This window comes from Erpetoichthys calabaricus, chromosome 9 (assembly GCF_900747795.2).
Source record: "Erpetoichthys calabaricus chromosome 9, fErpCal1.3, whole genome shotgun sequence".
NCBI lineage: Eukaryota > Metazoa > Chordata > Cladistia > Polypteriformes > Polypteridae > Erpetoichthys > Erpetoichthys calabaricus.
The window spans coordinates 59,547,974-59,571,944 of record NC_041402.2 but is presented as its reverse complement, the minus strand read 5'-3'; the positions used below and the strand labels follow the sequence as shown (position 1 = coordinate 59,571,944).

Below are 23,971 nucleotides of genomic sequence, written 5' to 3'. Positions count from 1 at the left end.
TCTCAGCATTGAGAACACCATTAATCCTGACCAAATCTCCAACTCCATTTGCAGAAATGCAGCCCCAAACGTTCAAGGAACCTCCACCATGCTTCACTGTTGCCTGCAGACACTCATCATTGTACTGCTTTCCAGCCCTTCGACGAACAAACTGCCTTCTGCTACAGCCAAATATTTCAAATCTTGACTCATCAGTCCAGAGCACCTGCTGCCATTTTTCTGCACCCCAGTTCCTATGTTTTCGTGCATACTTGAGTCGCTTGGCCTTGTTTCCACGTCAGAGGTATGGCTTTATATACACACATACACATACACACGCACACTGAATACACAGGCACAATTTAAAGCTGTATAACTAAACAGTTACAGTTTAATTAAAATGAGGAAAAAAACAAACAACAAATTAAAAATGTAGAATTTTAATGAATAATAAAAGACAGCAAAATAGATATGTATAAATAGTGAACGCTGCAGTCTGTACAGCAAACATTTTGACTTTCAGGCAAATGCAATTTAATTACTCATCCATTATTTCCATGTTTTTTTAAAAAGACCAAGGTAGACTATCAAATATAAGACACTGCCATTTTGTCTTACCCACAATAAACTGCTAGGCATAATCAGAAACATTGCTTTTCAGCCGTTTACACTCTGAGATACCTTATTCTGCACAAAGGGTAATCCTGCCAATAGGAATGTAACCAAAGCAAAATGGAGGCAATGCAACAAAACCATTATGCTATGAAATTTTGAAAAACTAACACATCAAGTTGGCAGTCACAGAGTGCACAAAATCCTGGTGCTTATGGCGTTTTTACTCAAGTGTCATAAAATAAATGCATGCAGAGTGAAACATTTGTCATGCGTTTTACTTGTACTAGGAAAAAATTAAACCATTGTGCTAGCTTAGCATGTAAAAAATTGGTTGTGCCATAATGCTGCCATTAATTTTTAAATTCTTTATGGCACTAATACAAAAATTATTATCCTAAACACATTTGCAAATATCTCAGGAAACCTTTACACTAACTTATAAGACAGAACTTTGATTTTATTTAGCATACTTTAAAGTGCTGTATCTAATTTGCTGTACATTAACTAAAAAAAACAATGCATAGTGTGTTCCTTTAAGATTACGTTTTGTTGCTGATAAATGTACAGACTGATGTCCAAATCCTTATCAATAGTAGTAACAGAAAATAACAGGTAGTAGGATCATTTGCTTAATAGCCTAACAAACAGCAACTAAGAAAGCCACATCAGAAAATATTTTTTTCCCTTTAAGGAAAACATGAAATTGTATTTTTTTTAAATAGTCACAGTAATCACAGAGAGTACATGATCAACTATAATGCACTCATCTCTCTGGAATTCAAATTAAACAGCTTCCAAAATGAAAATGGGTTAGATATGATAAAGAACACAAATTAATTCCAGATTTTAACAAATGTGAATATCACAAACTGTCTCAAAAGCTTTTGAAGTTCTGATTTACTCCTAAATCAAAATGCAACACTGTTTGCCTCATTCTAAGCTAGCGTATCAGATATGGAGACATACCACATATTTATATTATAATGCTCTAAACACTACAATTTCAGTAAGAGGCCAGGGTATTTAATAAAAGTTGCCAAAAACAACATATACACCCCCTTACTTTTTCCAACAGTGTAGTTAGTAAGGATTTTCTATTGCTTGAGGCTGGCAGGAATCTTCACTCAAGCAAAGTTAAATTAAAAAAAAAAAAAAAAACCAAATTCCCAAAGAAAATTAATGTTTACTAGCAGGCATCCAAAAGGATACAAGGGATACAGTGCAATTAAGTTTAAAGAAACACATTTTACTATAAATTAGGATGTTAAAAATCAACATTTTCAAACTTTTTTATTCTACAAGGAAAATTGTGACTAAATAAATAGGATATTTTTTTACTTATTTGTGTCTAGAGGTTTAAAATTGTATTTAAAAATAAGTGTAAAAAATTAAGGATAAAATGTAAGGAGTGCATGCCAGATCATTATAAATTAACTGACATAAATGTGGCCATTGTTAAAGTGCATTTTGTTTTTCTTCCTGCTAGCCACTAACAGGCATTTTTAAAATGTTAATTTAAACTAAGGCTTCAAAAGATGTAAAAATGATGGAACACACCTAATCCAAGATTCTGAGTGACCAAAACCAAAAACACTCTAATGTAGTTACAGCTGTCTAAGCATTCAAATGTACGTCAAAAACCTACTTCTGAGAAATTTTCCTGGAAACTAGGTGCATATGTTTATCTTATATTTAATAAAACAATTGAGTTTAGCAGTTTGCCAGCAACATCTTTGAATTAAGGTAACATACATGTAATTAAGCTTTCATGACATACTCAAATTATAAAAATACAAGCTCTTTATGTACCGCATGCCTATAAATTACATATTGCTAACACAACAGAAACAGCCAGGTCATATTTGAAGCCCAGAACCGTCCTTCATTCACTGAGAAGTTTTCCAGGTATCTTCACCATATCAGAAGTCTTTAATTATTCAAGAATATCTCAGATGCAGGTCCTTTTTATTGTTACTAGTAACAAACATTATAAAATCAGCCTCTGATTGAGGATTTTCCTGTTGATTTCTGCTAAAGCCACTGAAAAGACGAATGCTTTTTCATCTGAAAGATTTGCATATATGTCAACTTCCTTTTCTTGTCGTTCTGCAAAGAAAGAAAAAAATCATCAGAACTACAGTATGTGCTCCTGTGAGGAATGTAAAAATGTTAGAATCAAATATTATATTCATTTAAAAACAATTAGGGACTAATTAAAACTGCCTTAGTTAATGTTTCCTATAAACCTGATACAAGTGTAAAGTCTGAAGTCAAAAGAAAGCTTAGCTGTACTTCAGCTTTGCACTTAATGGGCAGGGCATTATCTATTTTCAGATACTGGTGTAATTGTGTAATGTGTATTTTGAAATTAGACTCTGTGTCTAATTCATTAGGACTGCATATCTGGTTGGGATGTAGTCAGAAAATATTTTAAAAATGCTTTGATTGCAAACATCTTCACAACCCACAAGTCAATAGAAAATGGAAGGCCCCTTCAGCAGTTATAACAGCAGTGAGTAATTTTACGTAGAAGTTAAAAAAAAAACTTAACAGAGCCATGGTGCATTTTTTGCCTTTTTCTTATTTAAGAGTAGCACAAGCTTTTTTCATGGGGGGTGGACTTCTTCATTTTTCAAGCCTTAGTAAGGTCTTGGCTTTGAAACTGAACATAATTTTTTAACCGCATGATTGTTTTTTGCTTAATGCTTTACTCATTCTTCTGTAGGGAAAGGATTTTAAATCATTAGTTTTAAAGTCTGCAGCACACTGAAGCAGATTTTATTTTTATCATCTGCCACAAATGCCAAGCCTCCTTATCCTTTCTGGTATACAGCATAAAGTTACCCAAAAAACAATGCTGCTGCCACAGCAAAACTTTAATACTGATATGATGTGATACAAGTATGTTTCAAATGAACAATAAAATTTCATTTTTAGTTAAATCAAAATTGCCATTAATAATAAACTCCAATTTCTTTACAAAATTAAAACTGTGCATCATCTCATACAGGCCATGTTTGTTTACAGTTAATAAAGAACAACTCAGTTATTTATTTAAAAGTATTTTAAACCGCTAAAACTACCAAGATGGACACATGTTGAATTAGTAAACACATGTACAATTTAAATATTTTTGCAACACCTAACTTAATTCATGTTTAATTTGTCATAAAGGCATGGTAATTTATGAGCTGAAGACTTTAATTTCAATGTAAGCAATTTTTCTATCCGCTAAAAACAATGGAAACACTGTAACAACCACCTAACTCAGAACAGTGTGCCATTCTATTGTAAAGGACAAATATCCACATAACAGACCAATTCAGTGTAGTTAGTCAAACTGGCACGCATGTGTAAGTGTGTGTGTGTGTGAAAACCACCCAATCGTGGGTAAAACATCTAGAATCAAAAGAGAAGGCAGGCAAGTTAGAGAAAGACCTCGAATCCAACCACTACAAAGTGGTATATTTCAATTTTTTCTATATTGCCCCTTTTCTGTTTCATTCTTATATAATTTGGAACACTTGTGTAAATGTTGTTTCATGATGAAAGTCTCTTTTTTATTACTCACTACTTGATTACATTCTAAATTGTATTTTAAGGCAATAGAATGTGAAAAATGTATAAGGAAATGTACAAAATGTACTAAGACAATCATAAGACAATGCATTTTATTTAAATTGTTTCCCTATTAGACTAATTTGGATTTCCGATTATAAAACTGCTTAACGGTAATGATAATTAGCTGGGCTGTAATGTCTTCACTCATGGGTCAGCGTATTTATTTTTCTCAAATTTCAATATATATTGTGACAGACAGCCGGGGTCCTTGTGTAGCTGGAACGCCTATTCACGGGGAAGCAAGCATGGGCAGAACAGTACCTCCCCAGGGACGTTAGATGGCAGCTCCCATGGGTTGCAGTGGTGCCTCAGATCCCCAACAGGGCTTCATGGGAGTTGCGAGTTATCTACAGCCCTATTGGGATCCGGGGTGCCACCAGGGGGTTCTGCAACAGCTGCTGAGCCCTCTTGGGCGGGTTTTACGCTACACCCGGAAATGCTGCCAGAAGTAGGTCAATGAGCAACTGCAGCCAGCAGCCACCACTCCGGGAGCCAGAGTGGGTAGGAGGGAGACAAAGCTTACTAAGGAGGAGAAAGACAAAAGAGTAAACGTAATGGGAAGTATTGTGCAGTATTGTGCTTTGGACTGTGTTGTGGCTTGTGGGAATGGGGAAGACATTACCCACAGGTGAAGAAAGAAAATAAAAACATTTACTTGTTTATCAGTGTGCCTCCTGCGCCTGTCTGTGTCAGGTTAAGCGCTGGTATAGCGCCATCTACTGTCACTATATATATTTCTAAACTTTTATATAAATGCTTTAAATAAGAAAACTCAGCACCTTTTTAACAATTATATGCAAAGCAATCTACACAATTACTCTTAAACCTAGACATAGCATATCTAAATAAACTGTGGAGAAGTTTAAGATTTTGTGAAAAATGTTCTTAGTAAATAAAAAAGCCAATTTGACATCTTCATTTATGCTAATTTCATTTTGGTTTAAATATTGTAGATCTAAAACTATACTGGATTAAATGCAGTAAGTACTGTAAGAATGGCAAACATTACACTAAGAACATGTCATTATAATTCTTCACTATATTTTGTGTAATACAGAAATTTTCATTAAACTTCTATAGAAAAATCACAAAACAAAAAATAACCGTTAGCCTATATGTTGAGTGAAGCATAATCCTGAGACAATCTTCATTATCTTGATGACAAGGAAGAAAACGTGTTTGACTGCAGAATAGTTTCACCCACCCCTTCTGTTCCCCATTAATATGACAGCACTGCTAAATCATTGGTATTACCAAAAGAATCTAGCTTTTGCAATTACAAAAGAGAGGAGAGGACAATCTATAAGTGGTACTTAGTAAAATCATATTACTGTGCTGGAATGAATCATCAGTGCAGAAATCAAACAGTAGTCTATGTATAATGAATGACTCATACATACATTGAATAATTTTAACAAACATAGTTAAGTATGCTCAGCTGTGTAATTGGGAAACTGAGCTAAAAAGGGTTTGCTGTAAAGGAAAATAATTTCACCAGACTGATAAAACAGTGAAGAGTTTGAACAAACAGTATGGACAGGTTTACTTTTGTAGACAGCAGCTTGTAAATACAGTATAAAATCAATTTAAAATATCACAGAAATAAACAAGAGTTTTAAAAGTTCATTTTTTTTTATAACTGAAGTAAAAAGGCCAAAAAAATGTGGGTTTATAGACCAGCTTCTAGTAATCCTGACCCAATTGCCACAAACGAGGGGTATGACCACTTTTTGAGTATATATAATATGTTTAACATTTGTTCTTATTTTCACAAGTTTTGTTGTAATATTTCAAATCAGACTAGTAATTCTAGTAGTGATAAATTTCCTGTTAATTTAAATGTCAACCTTATTAAGTCTACACTACACCAGGCTACTGGTCAAATCTGAAACTCCAAGAGCTGCTGGAGAAGCTATTAGGTCATTATAACATATTCAGACATCATTTGCAAATCCCATTGAAAGGGGACTTTCTTCAAATGTAATTAGTAACCTTGACAGATAATTATTGTAACATTAGTATGTAACTGTATTTAGTAATAGTTACCAGCCTGGCTCAGAATACAGCAACTTGCAAACATGTGTCTTGTCCATTTAAGAGTTCTTCACTGAATTGAAGTTTTAGCATAAATGATTATTGCACACATTCAAACAACTTCAATTTGATCTTTATTTGCATGTCACAATTCAAGTAAACTTACATTCACTTGACTAGTATTTTCATGACATACATATTTATTATGGGTATGATGATTTTTTTTTTTTAAATAGTAAACATGTAAAACAAACAATATGAAAAAAGCTTGAGGAGGCCACTACTGTTTAATAAAATACATTATATTGAGATTAACATAGAATAGATATAATATATGTATGATATGTACCTACTCTTGAATTAATAGCAAACAACACATTAACTAAAAGTCAACACTTACAGGACAAACAATGAACACAAATATTTCCCTGGATGATATTATGTATTTTTAATGCATCACTCAATTCATATATATTATATATATACACACACACACACACACACACATTTACACATGTACACACACACCCGATCAAAGGTTTTAGAACACCTCAGTTTTTTCAGTTTTTATGGAAATGCCACAGTTTAATCTCTTAATGATTCATGAAATCAAGACATAAAACAAATGAACAATGGCAAATAAAAAAAATAAGTCAAGGAATCATTAAGTATTTCATTTAAATGTTTGATTCATCAAAGCAGTCCCCTTTTGCTGATATAACAGCCAAATTGTGGTAACCCTTTTGATTCAAAATGACACTCACTCTGTGCAAGTCACCAACTCTGCCTGAAGAAAAAAAGAAAGTAAAAAAAAAAAAAAAAAAACTCAGACCATCACACTTCCTCCTCCATGTTTGACAGCTGGCGTCACACAGTGATAAAACATCCTTTCACCAACTCGACAGTGTACAAACACCCTGTGTGATGACCCTAAGATTTCAAATTTTGATTAATCAGTCTGTAGGACTTTCTTCAAGTCTGCAGGAGTCCAGAGCCAGTATTTCAAAGCCTTATTTTGTCCTTTAAGGAATAGCTTTCATACTTCCACTCACCCTGTCAAACCAGCAGCACAAACACTCTCCTCTTCACAGTAGAAACAGACTTGCTTTCTTTGACCACTGTTAAGCTGTGCTTGAAACTGTTGTGTTCTAAGGCGCCTAGCAGGCAAGCTGGAGACCCTCAGAAACTTGTCTTCAGATTGGGCTGTGACTTTGGGCTTGCCAGAGTTCTTCCAGTTTCCAATTACCTTTGGATTACGTAGGACACTGTACCTTACTGACACTTTCATTTAGAAAAATTGTGTTAAAAAAAAAAAATATCAAAGGCCTATACTTCTAAGGGTAAAGCTGATCTATCAGATTCAATTTGTGAATTGTCATTTTCTTGCCATGATCAATGGAATTTACAACTTTCTACAATGTAATATTGTCCAAGTAAAGTAGTACTTCAGAGGGTGTAGTAAGACAGCCTGTTCCATCTGTTTTTTTTTTTTTTTGCTAACCTAAACTTTAAATTTAAACCTCTGGCAGTTTACTGCTTACCTTTTCACCATTTTAGGTCATTCATTGTATGTCAAATGATTAAATTTGAAGAAAAACTGGAAAAAGTGAGATGTTCTACAAATTTTACCAGTAGTAATAAAATATTATATATGTACTTTACATTGCTTTTATACATTATGATTTCTATATCAACAAATAACATCTGACAAATTGTACTTATGTTATAAAAAATAAATATTATGAATTAGTCAAGAAAACAAAATATAAAATAACATTAAAATAGAAACTGGGCAGATGGACTCTGCAACAAAATACTTAAATATAAGTATATGCATCCCAGTTGTTGCCGAAATAAATTAACAAATTATGAATGAATGAAAAAAAGGAGGAGATCAATGCTAATATCCGTCCTATTAAAAATAAATATCAGATTTACTATTGTTTTAATTGTGAATAAAGTACCGGTACATCTTCTTAACGTATTAGAGGTTTATTTATGAGATACTGCCATTTCATCAAATGCATTTTAAAATTAACCTGACCCTGAAATCTCCCCTTAAGAATAAAATAATTGATTCATCCCGGTTCCACAATACATTGAAAAGTTACAAATCATATTTTTACAAGCTAAAGAGCAAAGTTTGTTACCTTTCTCTTCTTCAAGCCTTTTACCCGGCACTGTCTTAGGCCGTCCCCTGCCTCTACGAATATGCTCAGAATGGCTGTTTGTCCTAGAACGTTTTCTGTTTTCCAAGTCTTTAGAAGAAGATGAATTAATTTTTTCTCTGCGAATTCTTTCAGTTCTTCTCCTCTTAGCATCCGATTTGCTCTCTGTAAAATTTCAGGTTAGATTTAACAGTAACGTTTTCTGTTTGTGTATATATTCCCAAAGAATTTCTTTTCAAAGTGAATAATTAGCCATGAACCGGAGCTTTTTTATACTTGCCAATTTATATAAAATTAAGTATTACAGATTAAAGTGATGCTCATGTTTTATATTTAATACTATATAAATAAGGTAGGACAAAATACAGTAAACACATTAACATGTATGTATTCCTAAAGTTAAGATAATTCTTCCTGGTTTTTATAGAAGGATACATAATCACTTAGTAAAATGGTCAATTTAATAAACTAATTCATAAACACAGCTGTGGTTCTAAAACTTTAATCTGAAATATAATTAATCATATTTTCTAAACTTATCAGAAAAAATAACTTATTAAAGAGGTGCATCATATTGACAAAATCTTATTAGAAGTAAGACTACAAAACAATTTTTGGGGAAGAGAAGCAATTTCAGAAACTTTTAAAAATATATCAAGACAGTGTTAAAGTGTACTAAGAGAGTACAAATTTCATTTTATCCTCACTATAACAAACTAAGATTAGTCATAGCTGTAAGTGTATTACAATATATGGCAAATTGTTCATATTAGTTCTGGTACAGACACCTTTTGACCAGCTACTAAAAGGAAACAAACCTCACAAATGCAAAATCTTTAACAGAACTGTTTTTCTTTGTTTATTTCAAATGAGGAAATGTAAAAATCAGATCATCTGAAACTCTGCAGTTTTATAATCTGAACTCCAGCCTATATATTCATAGATAAAGCACCAGCACCACAAGGTAGGGTAAAGGGCTGGAGGTCCAACCAACTTTTGATGCTTTTGCAAATTAGTACTACTGTAGAATGGTTACATCATTTTTAGAGTATCTCAAAATGAATGTTGTTTAGAATTATTTTTAATTGGGGGGGGGGGGGGGGGATATGAACAGGGATACATAATTTCAACTTGCAAGATTTATTCTAAGACTGTGGTAAGCCAAAATACAGCCAGCAATTTGTAGCAATACAAATACTTAAACTATATTTTAAGTTCTAACATAACTGTATAGAGATTTTCTTCACTGCTTTATGGGTATCAATTATATTTCTGTTAATGTTTTTCACAAGCCGAGTCCCATCCAGTGCCTGAAGGTTGCATACAAATTTACTCAGAAGACAACCATTTCAGATGAAATATTAATTTACAGTACAACTTCTCTATTAGGGAGGCAGAGAGACAATGTGGGTAGGATGCAGCACTTTTCTTGTGAATCTCACACCTGGACATGGTTCATGTGTAGTTTGCCGTCTTTCCCGTGTCTGTGTGGTTTTTCATTTGGGTACTCTGGTTTTCTTACTTCCTCCCCAAAGAAATGCTGGATAGGTTGACTTGCAATTTCCTAATAGTCCCTATCTGGATGTGTACACAAGTGGGCCCTGTAATCGGTCTGCTTCCCTATCCATGACTATGTACCCAAAGCTGGTGCAATAGCCTTTGGCCCATAACCCTGAATTGGATCAAGCAGATTTCTTCTCTACGAGGCTATTTTCTTTTGGAACACAAATGAAGGCTTATGTAGTTGGTGCCGTTGCTCTTCATTTACCAGACTGTTTCAAGGAAAGCAATTTATATAAAAAAATAAATACATGGAAAACATTTGACCAATATGGGTTGGGGGGGGATCAGTACATAGATAACCAAATGCAACCAAACTATCAGGCCACGCTCTGTTTTTAATTAATTTCACAGAAACACCAAACAGCCAACATTTATTTACTTGAAAGAATTATTTTAATAGAATCTTTTCTATAATTTTAAAGTTGTCCATATTATAGCTTTCTGCTTCTTTCCAAGTGTAAAAAATATAAATAAATGAATAACCATTTTTTTTGCAGTAGGCAGGAAACACTAAAAAGAAATTGTCTCTATGCCAACAAAAACATTTTTAAAGGAATGTCATTGATATTACTCAAAGACAGAAGTGAGTCACTTATTCTACTGAAAAGTTCTTAGAAAAGCCGACAGTATCCCATTAATTAATTAATACTCTAGCTCCACTCCCATTTTACTTGCATACATTATCAAACAAAGGGTTAACTTGTGAAGTCTGGATTCCTTACATTCTACTAAACAATGTTAAACACTAACATTAATGCATCAATAACTTCTATAATTAACTTATATTAACCTTCATATATTAAGCAGACTACTGTAATTTGAAAAGTTTGAATAAAATTACACAGGCACACTGGAAAACATATTTATTAGTGTGCTTAGGAATACACCTAGGAAAGGGTTAAAATTAAGCAGCTGAGTGAACAAGGTTTAAGCCTTGAGACATTAATGTGCCCTCCCCCTCCCTTGGTAGTGGTTCTACTTATTCACACAGGCAACTTGTGGAAGCTTATAATGTGTAAATTGTTCATAAATGCAAAATGAAAAAAAAAAAACTGGTGTGTTGTTTTATCATTACTGTTCACAGAGACTAATGCCTTGGATTACAAAATACTGTTGTAATTGTAAATAATCTAGTTTCAAATAGTTTACAACTAGTGAATACTGTAGTTGTAAATACTTTTTTTTATTGGAAGCATTTAGTTTTGGTTCTGTGTATGGTATACTACTTAACCATTAAGATTTAGTGACTTACTAGGTACTTTATCAAATAAACAAGCTTACAATTTAGTATGAGAGCATACATATTCATTTTAGCTTGCTGGGAATAAGAAAGCTTTACATTTCATAAATATTCCATGAAATTCTACCAGGATTCTGGATGAAGAAATCCAGATGTTTCAAGTTATTGAGACACTGTAAAATGCTGCAGGTCTGCATGCACGCACACACAAACCAAAAGTGGGTAAAAAAAAAAAAAATCCTTAGTATTTGAACTTTAGTACTTTGCAATATTCTTGGGTGTTTCAACTTAATTCACAGGCAAGATCAGGGTTTCTGAAATCATTATCTGCTAAAATTTACTTTTTTTTTCATATCTATCTATCTATCTATCTATCTATCTAAAGGATACCAGTATTTTTTACATAACTGTTATTTAAATCTATTCATACATCGCATGTGTCTAATAACTTACTTCGTGTCAGTCTTAGCATTTTAAAAATTAAATCCTAGGAATAAGTCTATCACCAAAATATTTGCTCTACTTAAATCATCTGCATTTTTTTTATTAAACTGCACTAGACACAAAAGTTATATGTTACTTTAAAATGAAAAGTGCCATCATTATAATATGTTAATAAAAACGAATTAATGAGTTCTATTTAGTTTAATGTTTTATGTGTTTAAAATATTTACACTGATGTGATATAACTAAATGGAGAAACAAACAAGCCTCTGAATAAATTACTGAATAGTTGTTTTCCCTCCCCCATTTACCACTGAAACAGGATGCTTAATGATGCAGGATTTTATTTTATTTATTTATTTTACCCCATAAACCATTACAACATCAACTACATATATTTTATTTTGAAGAACCACTACTAATACTTACCTATTGTTGGCACTGATCTCTCAGATTGTTTGGCATTCAGGAGTTTTCTACTAATAAACACATAGCCACAGGGACATGATTTGCATGCTACTGGAATCTAGTAAAAGACAGAAAAAATACATCAGATAACAAAAACACAGCTAAATAGCACACACCCCGCCACAATAACACACACACTCGGCCAACACCTCACTGCCTTATAACGACAAAAGCAAACACTGAAAGAAACAATATCCACATAAATAACTCTTGGGTTATACAACTGTACTATTAATTTAAAATAAATAAATGCCATGACAGCCGATTACTTATTCAGTGCTTTAATACAGACAATTCCAAAAATTATTTTAAACAAACATTTCTTACGTTGGTGCATTCCAATAAATTTAATTTATATTTACATTTAAAACAACGTCAAACACAAGTTCACAAAATTATACTCAGATTTAATATCTGTACATTTGTCAAAATGCATCGGCTTCGTCACCGTGCTTTTTCTCATAAAATGGATCAGACAAAAAAAAAAGAAAAAAAAAGTACATGCCGAGTCTGAAATTTGATATCTGCCAGGATTAAAATATATCTCATTGTTCACTCAGTTTTTCGAAACGGTACTACCACTCATCTGGAAGCATAATTCAAATCTAATAGAAGCACTGAGAAGGCTGCATTGTTCAATTTCAATATCTATTTTTCGCTTAACCAACATGCGTACAAGTCATCTGATGGCAATGTTGAGCCAGTACTGTAACTGAAAGTTTTCATAACATCGATATAAAGTCCAGTTGAATCACAATTTAAAAATATATATTTATATATAAATGTGTTATAATGATTTTTATTTGGGCAGACTAACTGAACTCACTAAAATCCAAGGATAATTTCAACTGGGTAATTTACTTCCGCACAGTACAAGGTTTAATATCACTCTCACACACACATACATACACACACACAGACCAGTCAATGGCAGCAGAATACCAATACATTTCAAATTCCAGTATTAAAGATAAATAGTGCTTCCTCACCTGTTGATCGCAGTCTGGGCAGGATTTGGTAGCCATTTTTACTTTCTTGGCTTTATTTGCGGACATACTTATCTTGTCCCTGCGCGGTGTAGATTTTTAGATTTCAGCTGGGCGAACAATATTGCAGTATTTGTTCCGCCCGCTGCTATACCCGAAGACGCCGAGAAGAGCAGCTCGCTCACTCGTTCAGCCGAGAAAACAATTCCACACACTCCCTCCTCTCCCTACCTCTGCGCAACACACGCACAGACTAACTGAGCATGCGCACCACCCGTGGCTACAACGCTTCAGTTTACAACGCGCGCGCATACACACACACATACACACACACACACACAAAACGAATTGCAAGCATTACAGCGCATGCGCTTAGCTTTTTCCTTCGCTCGGTATAGTATTTAATGTATACGTCAGTTCTGCTACGCAATATTTTTAAATGGCTTTCTATACATTTGGTCTTTATTGGGTAGTAATAAAATGAAATTGAAAACGTTTAGTGGTAGTTTAATATCAGATTATAATTATTTTTTTTAGAAATTAATCACAATTTTACGTGTGTATAGGTCCAATAGTTTGTGGTTCTCGTGGCTCATTAAACGTTAATGATTTACATTCCAATGATGTGCTTGTAGGGCTAAATGGCGATTCTACATGAACACGTGACTGTGTGTTATTTGGCCTAGCAGTGGACCGCCTCCGAACTTGCATCCGATGCTGCCTATATAGGCACCCACAATTTTGCAATACTGTGTTTTTATTTTCACATGAGCATTAAATAAGAAGAGTATACGTAGCCTATTGTAATTTTGCACGTCTTGAATGTAATACATTCCACGTGCAGGACTCCGCATTATAGAATCATGGAATGGGGTGCCATGCATTGTCCTTGGAAACTGACCCCTTGAGCGCAGCTCACTTTAACTTGCGTAACTCTGGATTTGTTACCATAACTGCCCCATTGCCTGTGTAGCTGCCATGCCCCTTCCCTCTTTCATTTGCTTTCAATGGGAGTAAATGCATGTGCAATTGAGGGGTCATATTATATCGAAAGCTTCTAAAACTGCCCCACAGCACCAGGCGCCTCATTTTTAACCCCAGCCATTGCCTCTGCTGCATCTACTTGTAATTTTGTAATATGACTTCAGAAAAACCAAACTATGTCTACTGGATTCTGTTTTGTCATTAGGCTGATATGTGTTGCACTCAAAAATAACATGGTTGCATTGTAAAAATAAACTCAGAATGTTTCCCACATGATTACTTCAAAATTAAACATTGAATATTGTCTACTTTTTATATTAAATATTCAGTGCGTAGTGAATGCTATGAAATCTTAATTATGGATGAGGTTTTAATGTACTTTACTGGATACAGTTTAAATTTTAGGTTATGTTTATATTATTTAGTTAAATGTTCATCAGTTTATTCATTTTTAATAAATTTTCCAGTTCATGTGTGGTGAAAACAGGTGCCAATCCTAGCAGCACTGGGTGCATAATGACAACTGATAATAGATATGGTACCAGTCCATTGCAGGATTCACTCACCAATTAACCTAAACCACATGTCTTTAGGATAGTGGAGCATAACCATAGTGCCAAGAATAAAAAAAAAACACAGACATCGAATGTGTCTGTGTCTGATGACGCCCGGTATTTAAACTTAGGAGTTTAGAGAAATGAGGTATCTGGGCAGCTACCATCTGCTCCTTTAGATGAGTTATTAATTATAAATTGTGCCAGTATGAGTCAATATGTGAATGTGGATCACAGTGAAGTGCAGTTGCATCTTGGTTTGGCTCCTTCCTTGTGTATATTGCAGCTAGTTCACACGTTCCTCTAACTTGTGGCCCTGACTAAGCATTAGTGGATACTATAAGGGTTTGATAAATCAAAACCAAAAAAAATAATCTTGTTTTAAATAAGAACAGACTGAAAGGGGGAATTTAAAATTATGTTGGGGAATTAAATGTTTATAAGATTTATTAAGTTCAAAGAATAAATAAGCTATCAGTGTTAACAACCTTATATTTACCCAGTCTGCAGTAGAAGCAATGAATTAAGAAACTCATTACTATTAATACGTTTGTTATTTCTGGGTTAAGTTAAAAATTAAGCAGCTAAATACCAATTAACTAGGCCATGCTTCAAATACTGTACTTATACATTATTCTCTGATGAATCTGTGGTAGTAATGGTACACTGTGGCTTAGAAATTCAAACAAAGAATTTAGTATTTCACTTTTCGTTTTGTTCAATTAAAAGTGCATTTCAGCATTTCGGCCCTGATCCTTAAATCAGCCATTATTTGACCAATTTCCTTCTTCCTGTCAATTATATTAATTATTACACTCACCAAATGTGTTTTTTCATTTTATGTGGGAACAATCTCTAGAGTTTCGGGCAGTTGCAACAAACAGTGAAAAGGCAGCAAGCTTAGTGCTTAAGTGACAATCTCTTTTGCATGCCAGAAGGCCTTGACAGTCACTCATTTGCAACACAAAAGAAAGAAACCCATCCCTGTTACTTGTCTCTTTTTAATAAGGTAAAGTAAAATATGCCTTGAAATACTTAACATTGATACATTTTTAAAATAACAGACTATATTTATTTCCAATTACAGGCAGCATTCACATGTGGGCAGTTTTGTGAAAAGCGCTATTTAAATGTAAAGAATTATTATCATTATTAAAACATGGGAGCAAAATGTGCTTTACATGCCGGATATCTTGGCAATTATCTTTTGAGTTTTTGTGAAGGCTTGATATAAATTAATTCAAAGTGTTCTTTTTTCCTTTTTCAAAGAAAATTTGAGTGAAGCGAATGACTATCATATTACGGTGTATTGCCCAAAAAGCATCTGCAGATGGAGAGTTTTGCTTGTCTATTTAACACATATTTTAGAATCATTTAATTTTCTTTCTTTTCTCCATAAGTAATAAATCCCTCTTGAAAACAACATCTTTCAATTCCTGACACCAACACTATGTAAAAGGGAGAGCAGAAGCCAAGGCTTGTAGGCTTTTATTTCTAACACCACCTACTGTACCAAATTTTAAATAAAAGCAGAGAAATGAAATGTTAAAAAGCAGACATTTTGTTTGATTTTCTTGAATCCTTTGTCTATAAAATTCAAAGCACTTTGTCTCTATAGTGAAGTCTCTTTAAAAGTTAACTATGTCGAGCGCCATCCAGGGATTTTATTAACTGTTTTGTCCAGTGTGGGGAGTAGAAAATGCGGACAAGAGAAGGAATACGGAGGCTTAGCAGAGGACTTTTTAAATTGTCCGCGTTGAAAGATCGGCCACTTAATGTTAGTGAAACCAACAAGATGGTGATAGACTTCAGGATGAAAACGAATTTCTAGAGTCTGGGTTTCACTAAGGGAATAGAACTTGAGGTGGTTTATGTACAGTATATAAAATCCATAGGATATGCCTGTACAGAAATGTGAATTGGGCTCAAACCAGATACAAAAAAAATCAGTCAGTCAGTTTGGTATCTCTGTTCATGGTATCAGTCTGGATTTGTAAGTGTGCTGTTTTATACATAGGCTCACCACCTATGGGAGGGGCCAAGGAGGTCGGGTGCAGTGTGAGTTGGGTGGTGGCCGAAGGTGGGGACCTTGGTGGTCCAATCCTCGCCTACAGAAGCTGGCTCTTGGGATGTGGAATGTCACCTCTCTGAAGGGGAAGGAGCCTGAGCTTGTGTGCGAGGTTGAGAGGTTCCGGCTAGATATAGTCGGGCTCACCTTGACGCATAGCTTGGACTCTGGAACCAATCTCCTTGAGAGGGGCTGGACTCTGTACCACTCTGGAGTTGCCCCCGGTGAGAGGCGCCGAGCGGGTGTGGGCATACTTATTGCCCCCCGACTTGGAGCCTGTGCATTGGGGTTTACCCCAGTGGACGAGAGGGTAGCCTCCCTCTGCCTTCAGGTGGGGGGAAGGGTCCTAACGGTGCATATGCACCGAACAGCAGTTCGGAGTACCCACCCTTTTTGGAGTCCCTGGAGGGGGTGCTAGAGGGCATACCTTCTGGGGACTCCCTCGTACTGCTGGGAGTCTTCAATGCACATGTGGGCAATGACAGTGAGACCTGGAAGGGCGTGATTGGGAGGAATGGCCTCCCCGATCTGAACCAGAGTGGTGTTTTGTTATTGGACTTCTGTGCTCATCACGGATTGTCCATAACGAACACCATGTTCAAGCATAGGGGTGTTCATATGTGCACTTGGCACCAGGACACCCTAGGCCTCAGTTCGATGATCGAATTTGTGGTCATGTCGTCGGACTTGCGGCCACATGTCTTGGACACTCGAGTGAAGAGAGGGGCGGAGCTGTCAACTGATCACCACCTGGTGGTGAGTTGGCTTCGATGGTGGGGGAGGATGCCGGTCAGGCGTGGTAGGCCCAAACGTGTTGTGAGGGTCTGCTGGGAACGTCTGGCAGAGCCCCTTGTCAGAAGTAGCTTCAACTCTCACCTCCGGCAGAACTTCGACCATGTCCTGAGGGAGGTGGGAGACATTGAGTCTGAATGGGCCAAGTTCCGTGCCTCTATTGTTGAGGCGGCTGACCGGAGCTGTGGCCGTAAGGTGGTCGGTGCCTGCCGTGGCGGCAATCCCCGAACCTGTTGGTGGACACCGGCGGTGAGGGATGCTGTCAAGCTGAAGAAGGAGTCCTACAGGTCCCTTTTGTCCTGTGGGACTCTGAAGGCAGCTAATAAGTACCGGCAGGCCAAGCGGAATGCGGCTTCGGTGGTTGCTGAGGCAAAAACTCGGGCATGGGAGGAGTTTGGGGAGGCCATGGAGAACGACTTTCGGACGGCTTCGAGGAGATTCTGGTCCACCGTCCGGCGTCTCAGGAGGGGGAAGCAGTGCAGTGTCAACACTGTATATGGTGGGGATGGTGCGCTGCTGACCTCGACTCGGGAAGTTATGGGTCGGTGGGGGGAGTACTTTGAAGACCTCCTCAATCTCACTAACATGCCTTTCAATGAGGAAGCAGAGCCTGGGGACTCAGAGGTAGGCTCCCCCATCTCTGGGACTGAGGTCACCGAGGTGGTCAGAAAACTCCTTGGTGGCAGGGCCCCGGGGGTGGATGAGATACGCCCGGAGTTCCTCAAGGCTCTGGATGTTGTAGGACTGTCTTGGTTGACACGTCTCTGCAACATCGCATGGACATCAGGGACAGTGCCTCTGGATTGGCAGACTGGGGTTGGTGGTCCCCCTCTTTAAGAAAGGGGACCGGAGGGTGTGTTCCAACTACAGAGGGATCACACTCCTCAGCCTCCCTGGAAAAGTATATTCGTGGGTTCTGGAGAGGAGGTTCCGTCGGATAGTCGAACCTCGGATTCAGGAGGAACATTGTGGTTTTCGTCCTGGTCGCGGAACAGTGGACCAACTCTACACCCTTAGCAGAGTCCTGGAGGGTGCATGGGAGTTCGCCCAACCAGTCTACATGCGTTTTGTGGACTTGGAAAAGGCGTTCGACCGTGTACCTCAGGGAATCCTGTGGGGGGTGCTCCGGGAGTATGGGGTACCGGACCCCCTGATAAGGGCTGTGCGGTCCCTGTACAACCAGTGTCAGAGCTTGGTCCGCATTGCCGGCAGTAAGTCGAACCCATTTCCAGTGAGAGTTGGACTCCGCCAGGGCTGCCCTTTGTCACCGATTCTGTTCATTACTTTTATGGACAGAATTTCTAGGCGCAGCCAGGGTGTCGAGGGGGTCCGGATTGGTGGACTCAGGATTGGTTCACTGCTTTTTGCAGATGATGTTGTCCTGTTTGCTTCATCAGGCCGTGATCTTCAGCTCTCTCTGGATCGGTTCGCAGCTGAGTGTGAATCAGCATCTCCAAATCCGAGACCATGGTCCTCAGCCGGAAAAGGGTGGAGTGCCCTCTCAGGGTTGGGAGCGAGATCCTGCCTCAAGTGGAGGAGTTCAAGTATCTCGGGATCTTGTTCACGAGTGAGGGAAGAATGGAGCGTGAGATCGACAGGCGGATCGGTGCGGCATCTGCAGTGATGCGGGCTCTGCATCGGTCTGTCGTGATGAAAAAGTAGCTGAGCCGTAAGGCAAAGCTCTCAAATTTACCAGTCGATCTAGGTTCCTACCCTCACCTATGGTCATGAGCTATGGGTAGTGACCGAAAGAACGAAATCGCGAATACAAGCGGCTGAAATGAGTTTCCTCCACAGGGAGTCTGGACTCTCCCTTAAAGATAGGGTGAGAAACTCAGTCACCCGGGAGGGGCTCAGAGTAGAGCCGCTGCTCCTCCGCATCGAGAGGAGTCAGATGAGGTGGCCCGGGCATCTGATCAGGATGCCTCCTGGACACCTCCCTGGTGAGGTGTTCCGGGCACATCCAACCGGGAGGAGGCCCCGGGGAAGACCCAGGACACGCTGGAGGGACTATGTCTCCTGGCTGGCCTGGGAACGCCTCGGGATTCTCCCGGAAGAGCTAGAAGAAGTGGCCAGGGAGAGGGAAGTCTGAGTATCTCTGCTCAAGCTACTGCCCCCGCGACCCAACCTCGGATAAGCCGAAGAAGATGGATGGATAGATGGCTGTTTTATACAGTTGTATGTTAAAGCCATAGAATAAGAACAGACAATTCCAGCACACTGAACTAACTAGGAAGGCTGACTCTGATCTGCCTGTATGCAGTAGTCTGGACTCTCTCAAGACCATAGGAAAGAGAGGGTTGTTGGTTTATTGCAAGCTATAATAATAAAATCACACACCATGGGCATGACACCTTATTTAACCTGCACAACACTTTCAGCTCAAAGCTAATTCTACCATAGTGCTCAAAAAGGTGGGTTCAGAGGTCCAGAGGTCTTTGTTATTAATTGCCATCAGACTTTACAACATAACTTTTGGCTGGACAAAATTTCAGCTCTTCAGCAAATTTAATATTATAATCAAAATACCTGTATATCATAAAATGTATTTTACTTTTAGACTTAGTAGTTTTTGTGGATGGATGTAGTTTTTGTGTACATCTGATTGATTTTAATGAGTATGGGCTCCTGTAACACTACAGTTTTACCTTAAGATCAATAGTATCTGCCATTCTATCTATCTGTGGACACACACTAACAGGTACAAACATGCAATCAATCCTTGTTATATAGTTTCATGGGATGGAGAGGAAATGTGAAACCTTAGAGAAAAGTCATGCATATATCACTCACAAAGTACCCAAGGGACCTAAAGGCTTTTCACAAAAAATGTTTCTAAAATGTGTTTATGGCTGTTCTTTTCACCAAAAAATCATCTAAAATATACTCACGTCTGAGAAATGAGATTTATATTTGCTTTCTCTGTAGTAACTATACACATACATTTCATGATTCATCCATTTTCTAAACTCGCTCTTTTGGGAATACCAAAAATCCAGCCCTGAAGCTACAGGCACAATGCAGGAACCAAATCTGTGAATCAAATCACATATAACTACACTAAGCCATTTTAGAGCAATTTAAAAAGCACCATCTTAATCTAACAGCAGCTCTATTAAAGAAGAATGCATGTGAACCTAGTCGGGTGGCAATGCTACTGTCATGAAATGGACTATTGCACATGGCGACAACAAGTAGAGACCTCCAAAGAGACAATAAAGCTAGGCCAGCAACTTCACTAGCCAACTCAAAAGAGGTTCAAACAGTCCATCTTACTCACAACTACCATCATGAAGGCTTAAGCTTGTCTTGGGCCCAACATGTGAAAACTGTATTACAGTTCAAAAATTAAACTTAAAGATTCCAAAATGACTCACAAGAGGGACAAACCAAGAAAAACTTCAGCTTGTGATCCAAAAGGCAAAGAGATTCTTTGCAAATTAAATATATTTACTTATAAACACACACAACAAAAGCTGAAAAGAGCAAAGAGGATGTACCTTAAAGTCAATCCTAAGAAAAAAAAAAAACAAATATTCAAAATCAATGCCAAATCCATAGAACAGAACAAATACATCCCAAAATTAGGAAATCCAAAGAAATGACAATACTCCTGAAAACTCCAAAGAGACTTCAGTAAAACACTGCCTGAACCCCTTTCCTCTGGGCTTACATAGCCAGAGAAAAGGCTTAGAAGCAGTCTTGGGGAACCACCCACAAAGCATACAGATCAAAAATTAACAATGACAAAAACAATAAAAACATATAAACTCAAGTACATAACAGCTACTAGTTGAATCATTGTGCTTCCCTGCATGTATGTACATAAATACAACAAATTACATAAACAATCCATATTACTAACCGAGAATGCTAAACCGGATGGACGCAGGGACATCCGGCCATGGGCCGTAGCCGCAAAAAGACGTACTGCGCAGGCGCCCCAAGAAATGAGGGGCCGCGAGAAGCGGATGAGGGGCCGCGAGAGGCGGCAGAAAAAAGGACTGAGCACAGAAAAAAGGAGTCAAAGAAATGAGGCGGCGCGAGCACAGAAAAAAGGAAAAGGCACATAAAAAAGTAGTCAAACGCAGGCAAAGCACGAAACCCATTGCACACGAAACTAGCACACAAAAAAAAAGAAGACGCTCGCGCACAACAGCAAGGCACCCCCCCCCCCACAGGCACCGGACGGGACACACACCAAGAGGGGGATTTAACAAGCCCATGGAACACAAAAAAAAAAAGAACACAAAACCACCCTACAAGCAACGGACGGGACACACAAAGAGGGGGATTCAACAAGCCCCTGGAACACAAAAAGAAAGAAGACGCTCGCGCAACAACAATCCTCACCCCCCCCCCCCCACACACATCAATAAGAAGTGACACCCAAAGCCACATATCTAAAGGAAACGTCCATATTAAACATACGTCATCTCAACACCTTCACACTAGGCAGCATAGGTGGATCTCCTTACAATAAAGCACTATTAACCATTCAACTGCAGAAAAGGCTCCATATTAACAGTGAGTGCGATCCTCCTTATTACTTAACCATATTTCGCACGCTGAGGAACAAACAAGTCATGAATACACGGTCACGGGTACAAAACGATTCGGATCGGATAACGGGACCAAACACACGAACACGAATGAAACAACAAAATACACGGGGGCGCATACAACGCGCTTCGGAAACTCCGGGAGAAAAAATGTCTCGGATCAAAAAACGCAAAGCTCAAGTAACCCTGTTACAGAGACGTGCCCAAATGGACAGACACAATGAACGTAGGCGCATACAGCGCGCGTCTCAAAGTGCTGCATCGAAACAAGCACGATTTCAAAAGAAAGAGCTCACGACTCAGACATACAAAAAAGGGAGCGAATAGACAGAATAAATGAACGAAGACGTGTACAACGCGCATATGACCTGCCAGAAAACAAGCAAGCAAGACTCCAAAAGCAGAAAGCTCAACTGACTGACATACAAAAACGGACAAGGCTCGATACAAACAATGCACGACGTAGACTGAAACGGACTTTTGGCAAAGCGGAGGCGAATCAATTAGAACTACAAAATAGCGCGTCACAAATAATGGACATGCAACAACGCGGCACTCAAACGCCACAAGCAAAACATACCCGTCGCGGACATCAACGCCAGACAACGCCTTCAATAATGAGTCCACTATTGAGGAAAATTCATTGGGATTAATGAATGTCATTTGCAATCATTGTCATTCACTTAACTTCCCAGAAGAAGCAACTGGTAATACAAATAATGAATTTACACGTTGTTGTCAAAAGGGGCAGATTAGACTGCCTCCTTTACATTCATATCCTGAATATCAACAGAAGCTTCTAACTAACGATGTGCCTGAAAGTAAAAACTTTATGAACTGCATTAGATCCTACAATAGTTCATTTGATTTTGCATCTACCGGAGAACATATCAGGCCACCAAAAGGCAATGGCCCATACTGCTTTCGCATATGTGGTTAACAAAACGCACTATATTATGTCCAAAAAATATTAATGTTAATCACATTAATAACCAGGTCATTTCATTACTTCCTGGAGAGACACGGCTCTTTCTAAGCTCTGACAAAGTTGACTCTGATGACAACAATGAACATCTGAATTTCCCCTTAGAATATTTCAACACTATTAACCCAGACGGATGACCACAACACAACCTTACCCTTAAAAACGGTGTTATTCAAGCAACAGTTCTTACAGAATCACATGCTAACAATACTGTTCTCATTCCTAGAATTGACCTTACGAGTTCTGACCTGGATTTACCTTTTACATTAAAACGCAGACAGTTCCCCATTAAACCTGCATTTGCCATGACCATCAACAAATCACAAGGACAAGCCATGGACAAGGTTGGCATCTACCTCTCTGAACCCGTTTTTGGACATGGACAAATTTATGTTGCCTTCTCACATGTTCGACGTTCATCTGACGTTAAAGTTAAAGTTATAAATGATCCATGCCAAGGAAGACTCATTCAAAGACAAGACACCATCTTTACTACTAATGTTGTATACAAAGAAATATTCCAATAAAACTTTACTCTATGCCAAACACTCTATTTTGTATTTATATAGGCATCATCCAAACCTGCACACTATTCTATATCTAATTCATACATCTCACTCTTTGTCATGCCCAAACGCCAGGGGTTGGCGAGCGAAGCGAGCAGGGGGCGGAGCCCCCTAGTGTTTTATAGATTTTGCAAGACAAAAATATTCACCTTTCAGTGCACTGTTGTTAGCATTCATGCATGATTTTGTATATTTAAAAAGTGGCTAAACCAACCAATTAAGCTGATATGAATCTAGAGTCATAGTTCTAAGCCATGTGCAGATACTCAAAAATATTATGAAGAAAAACAAAAAAAGAAATTGTAGGAATTTTCAGGGGTTGGTAAGCAATTAAAAGTATAC

General features: G+C 37.7%; 1 protein-coding gene across 1 annotated transcript; it reads right to left on the bottom strand.

The window, feature by feature from the left end:
* Window positions 1–403: 403 nt before the first annotated feature.
* On the bottom strand, window positions 404–13,416 carry c9h16orf87 (chromosome 9 C16orf87 homolog). Its single transcript, XM_028809653.2, has 4 exons — window positions 13,122–13,416; window positions 12,094–12,190; window positions 8,400–8,582; window positions 404–2,700 (listed from the first exon to the last, which is right to left on the bottom strand). The coding sequence occupies exons 1-4, from the start codon at window positions 13,185–13,187 to the stop codon at window positions 2,582–2,584; spliced, it is 465 nt and encodes a 154-aa protein (XP_028665486.1). The 5' UTR covers window positions 13,188–13,416; the 3' UTR covers window positions 404–2,581.
* Window positions 13,417–23,971: the final 10,555 nt, after the last annotated feature.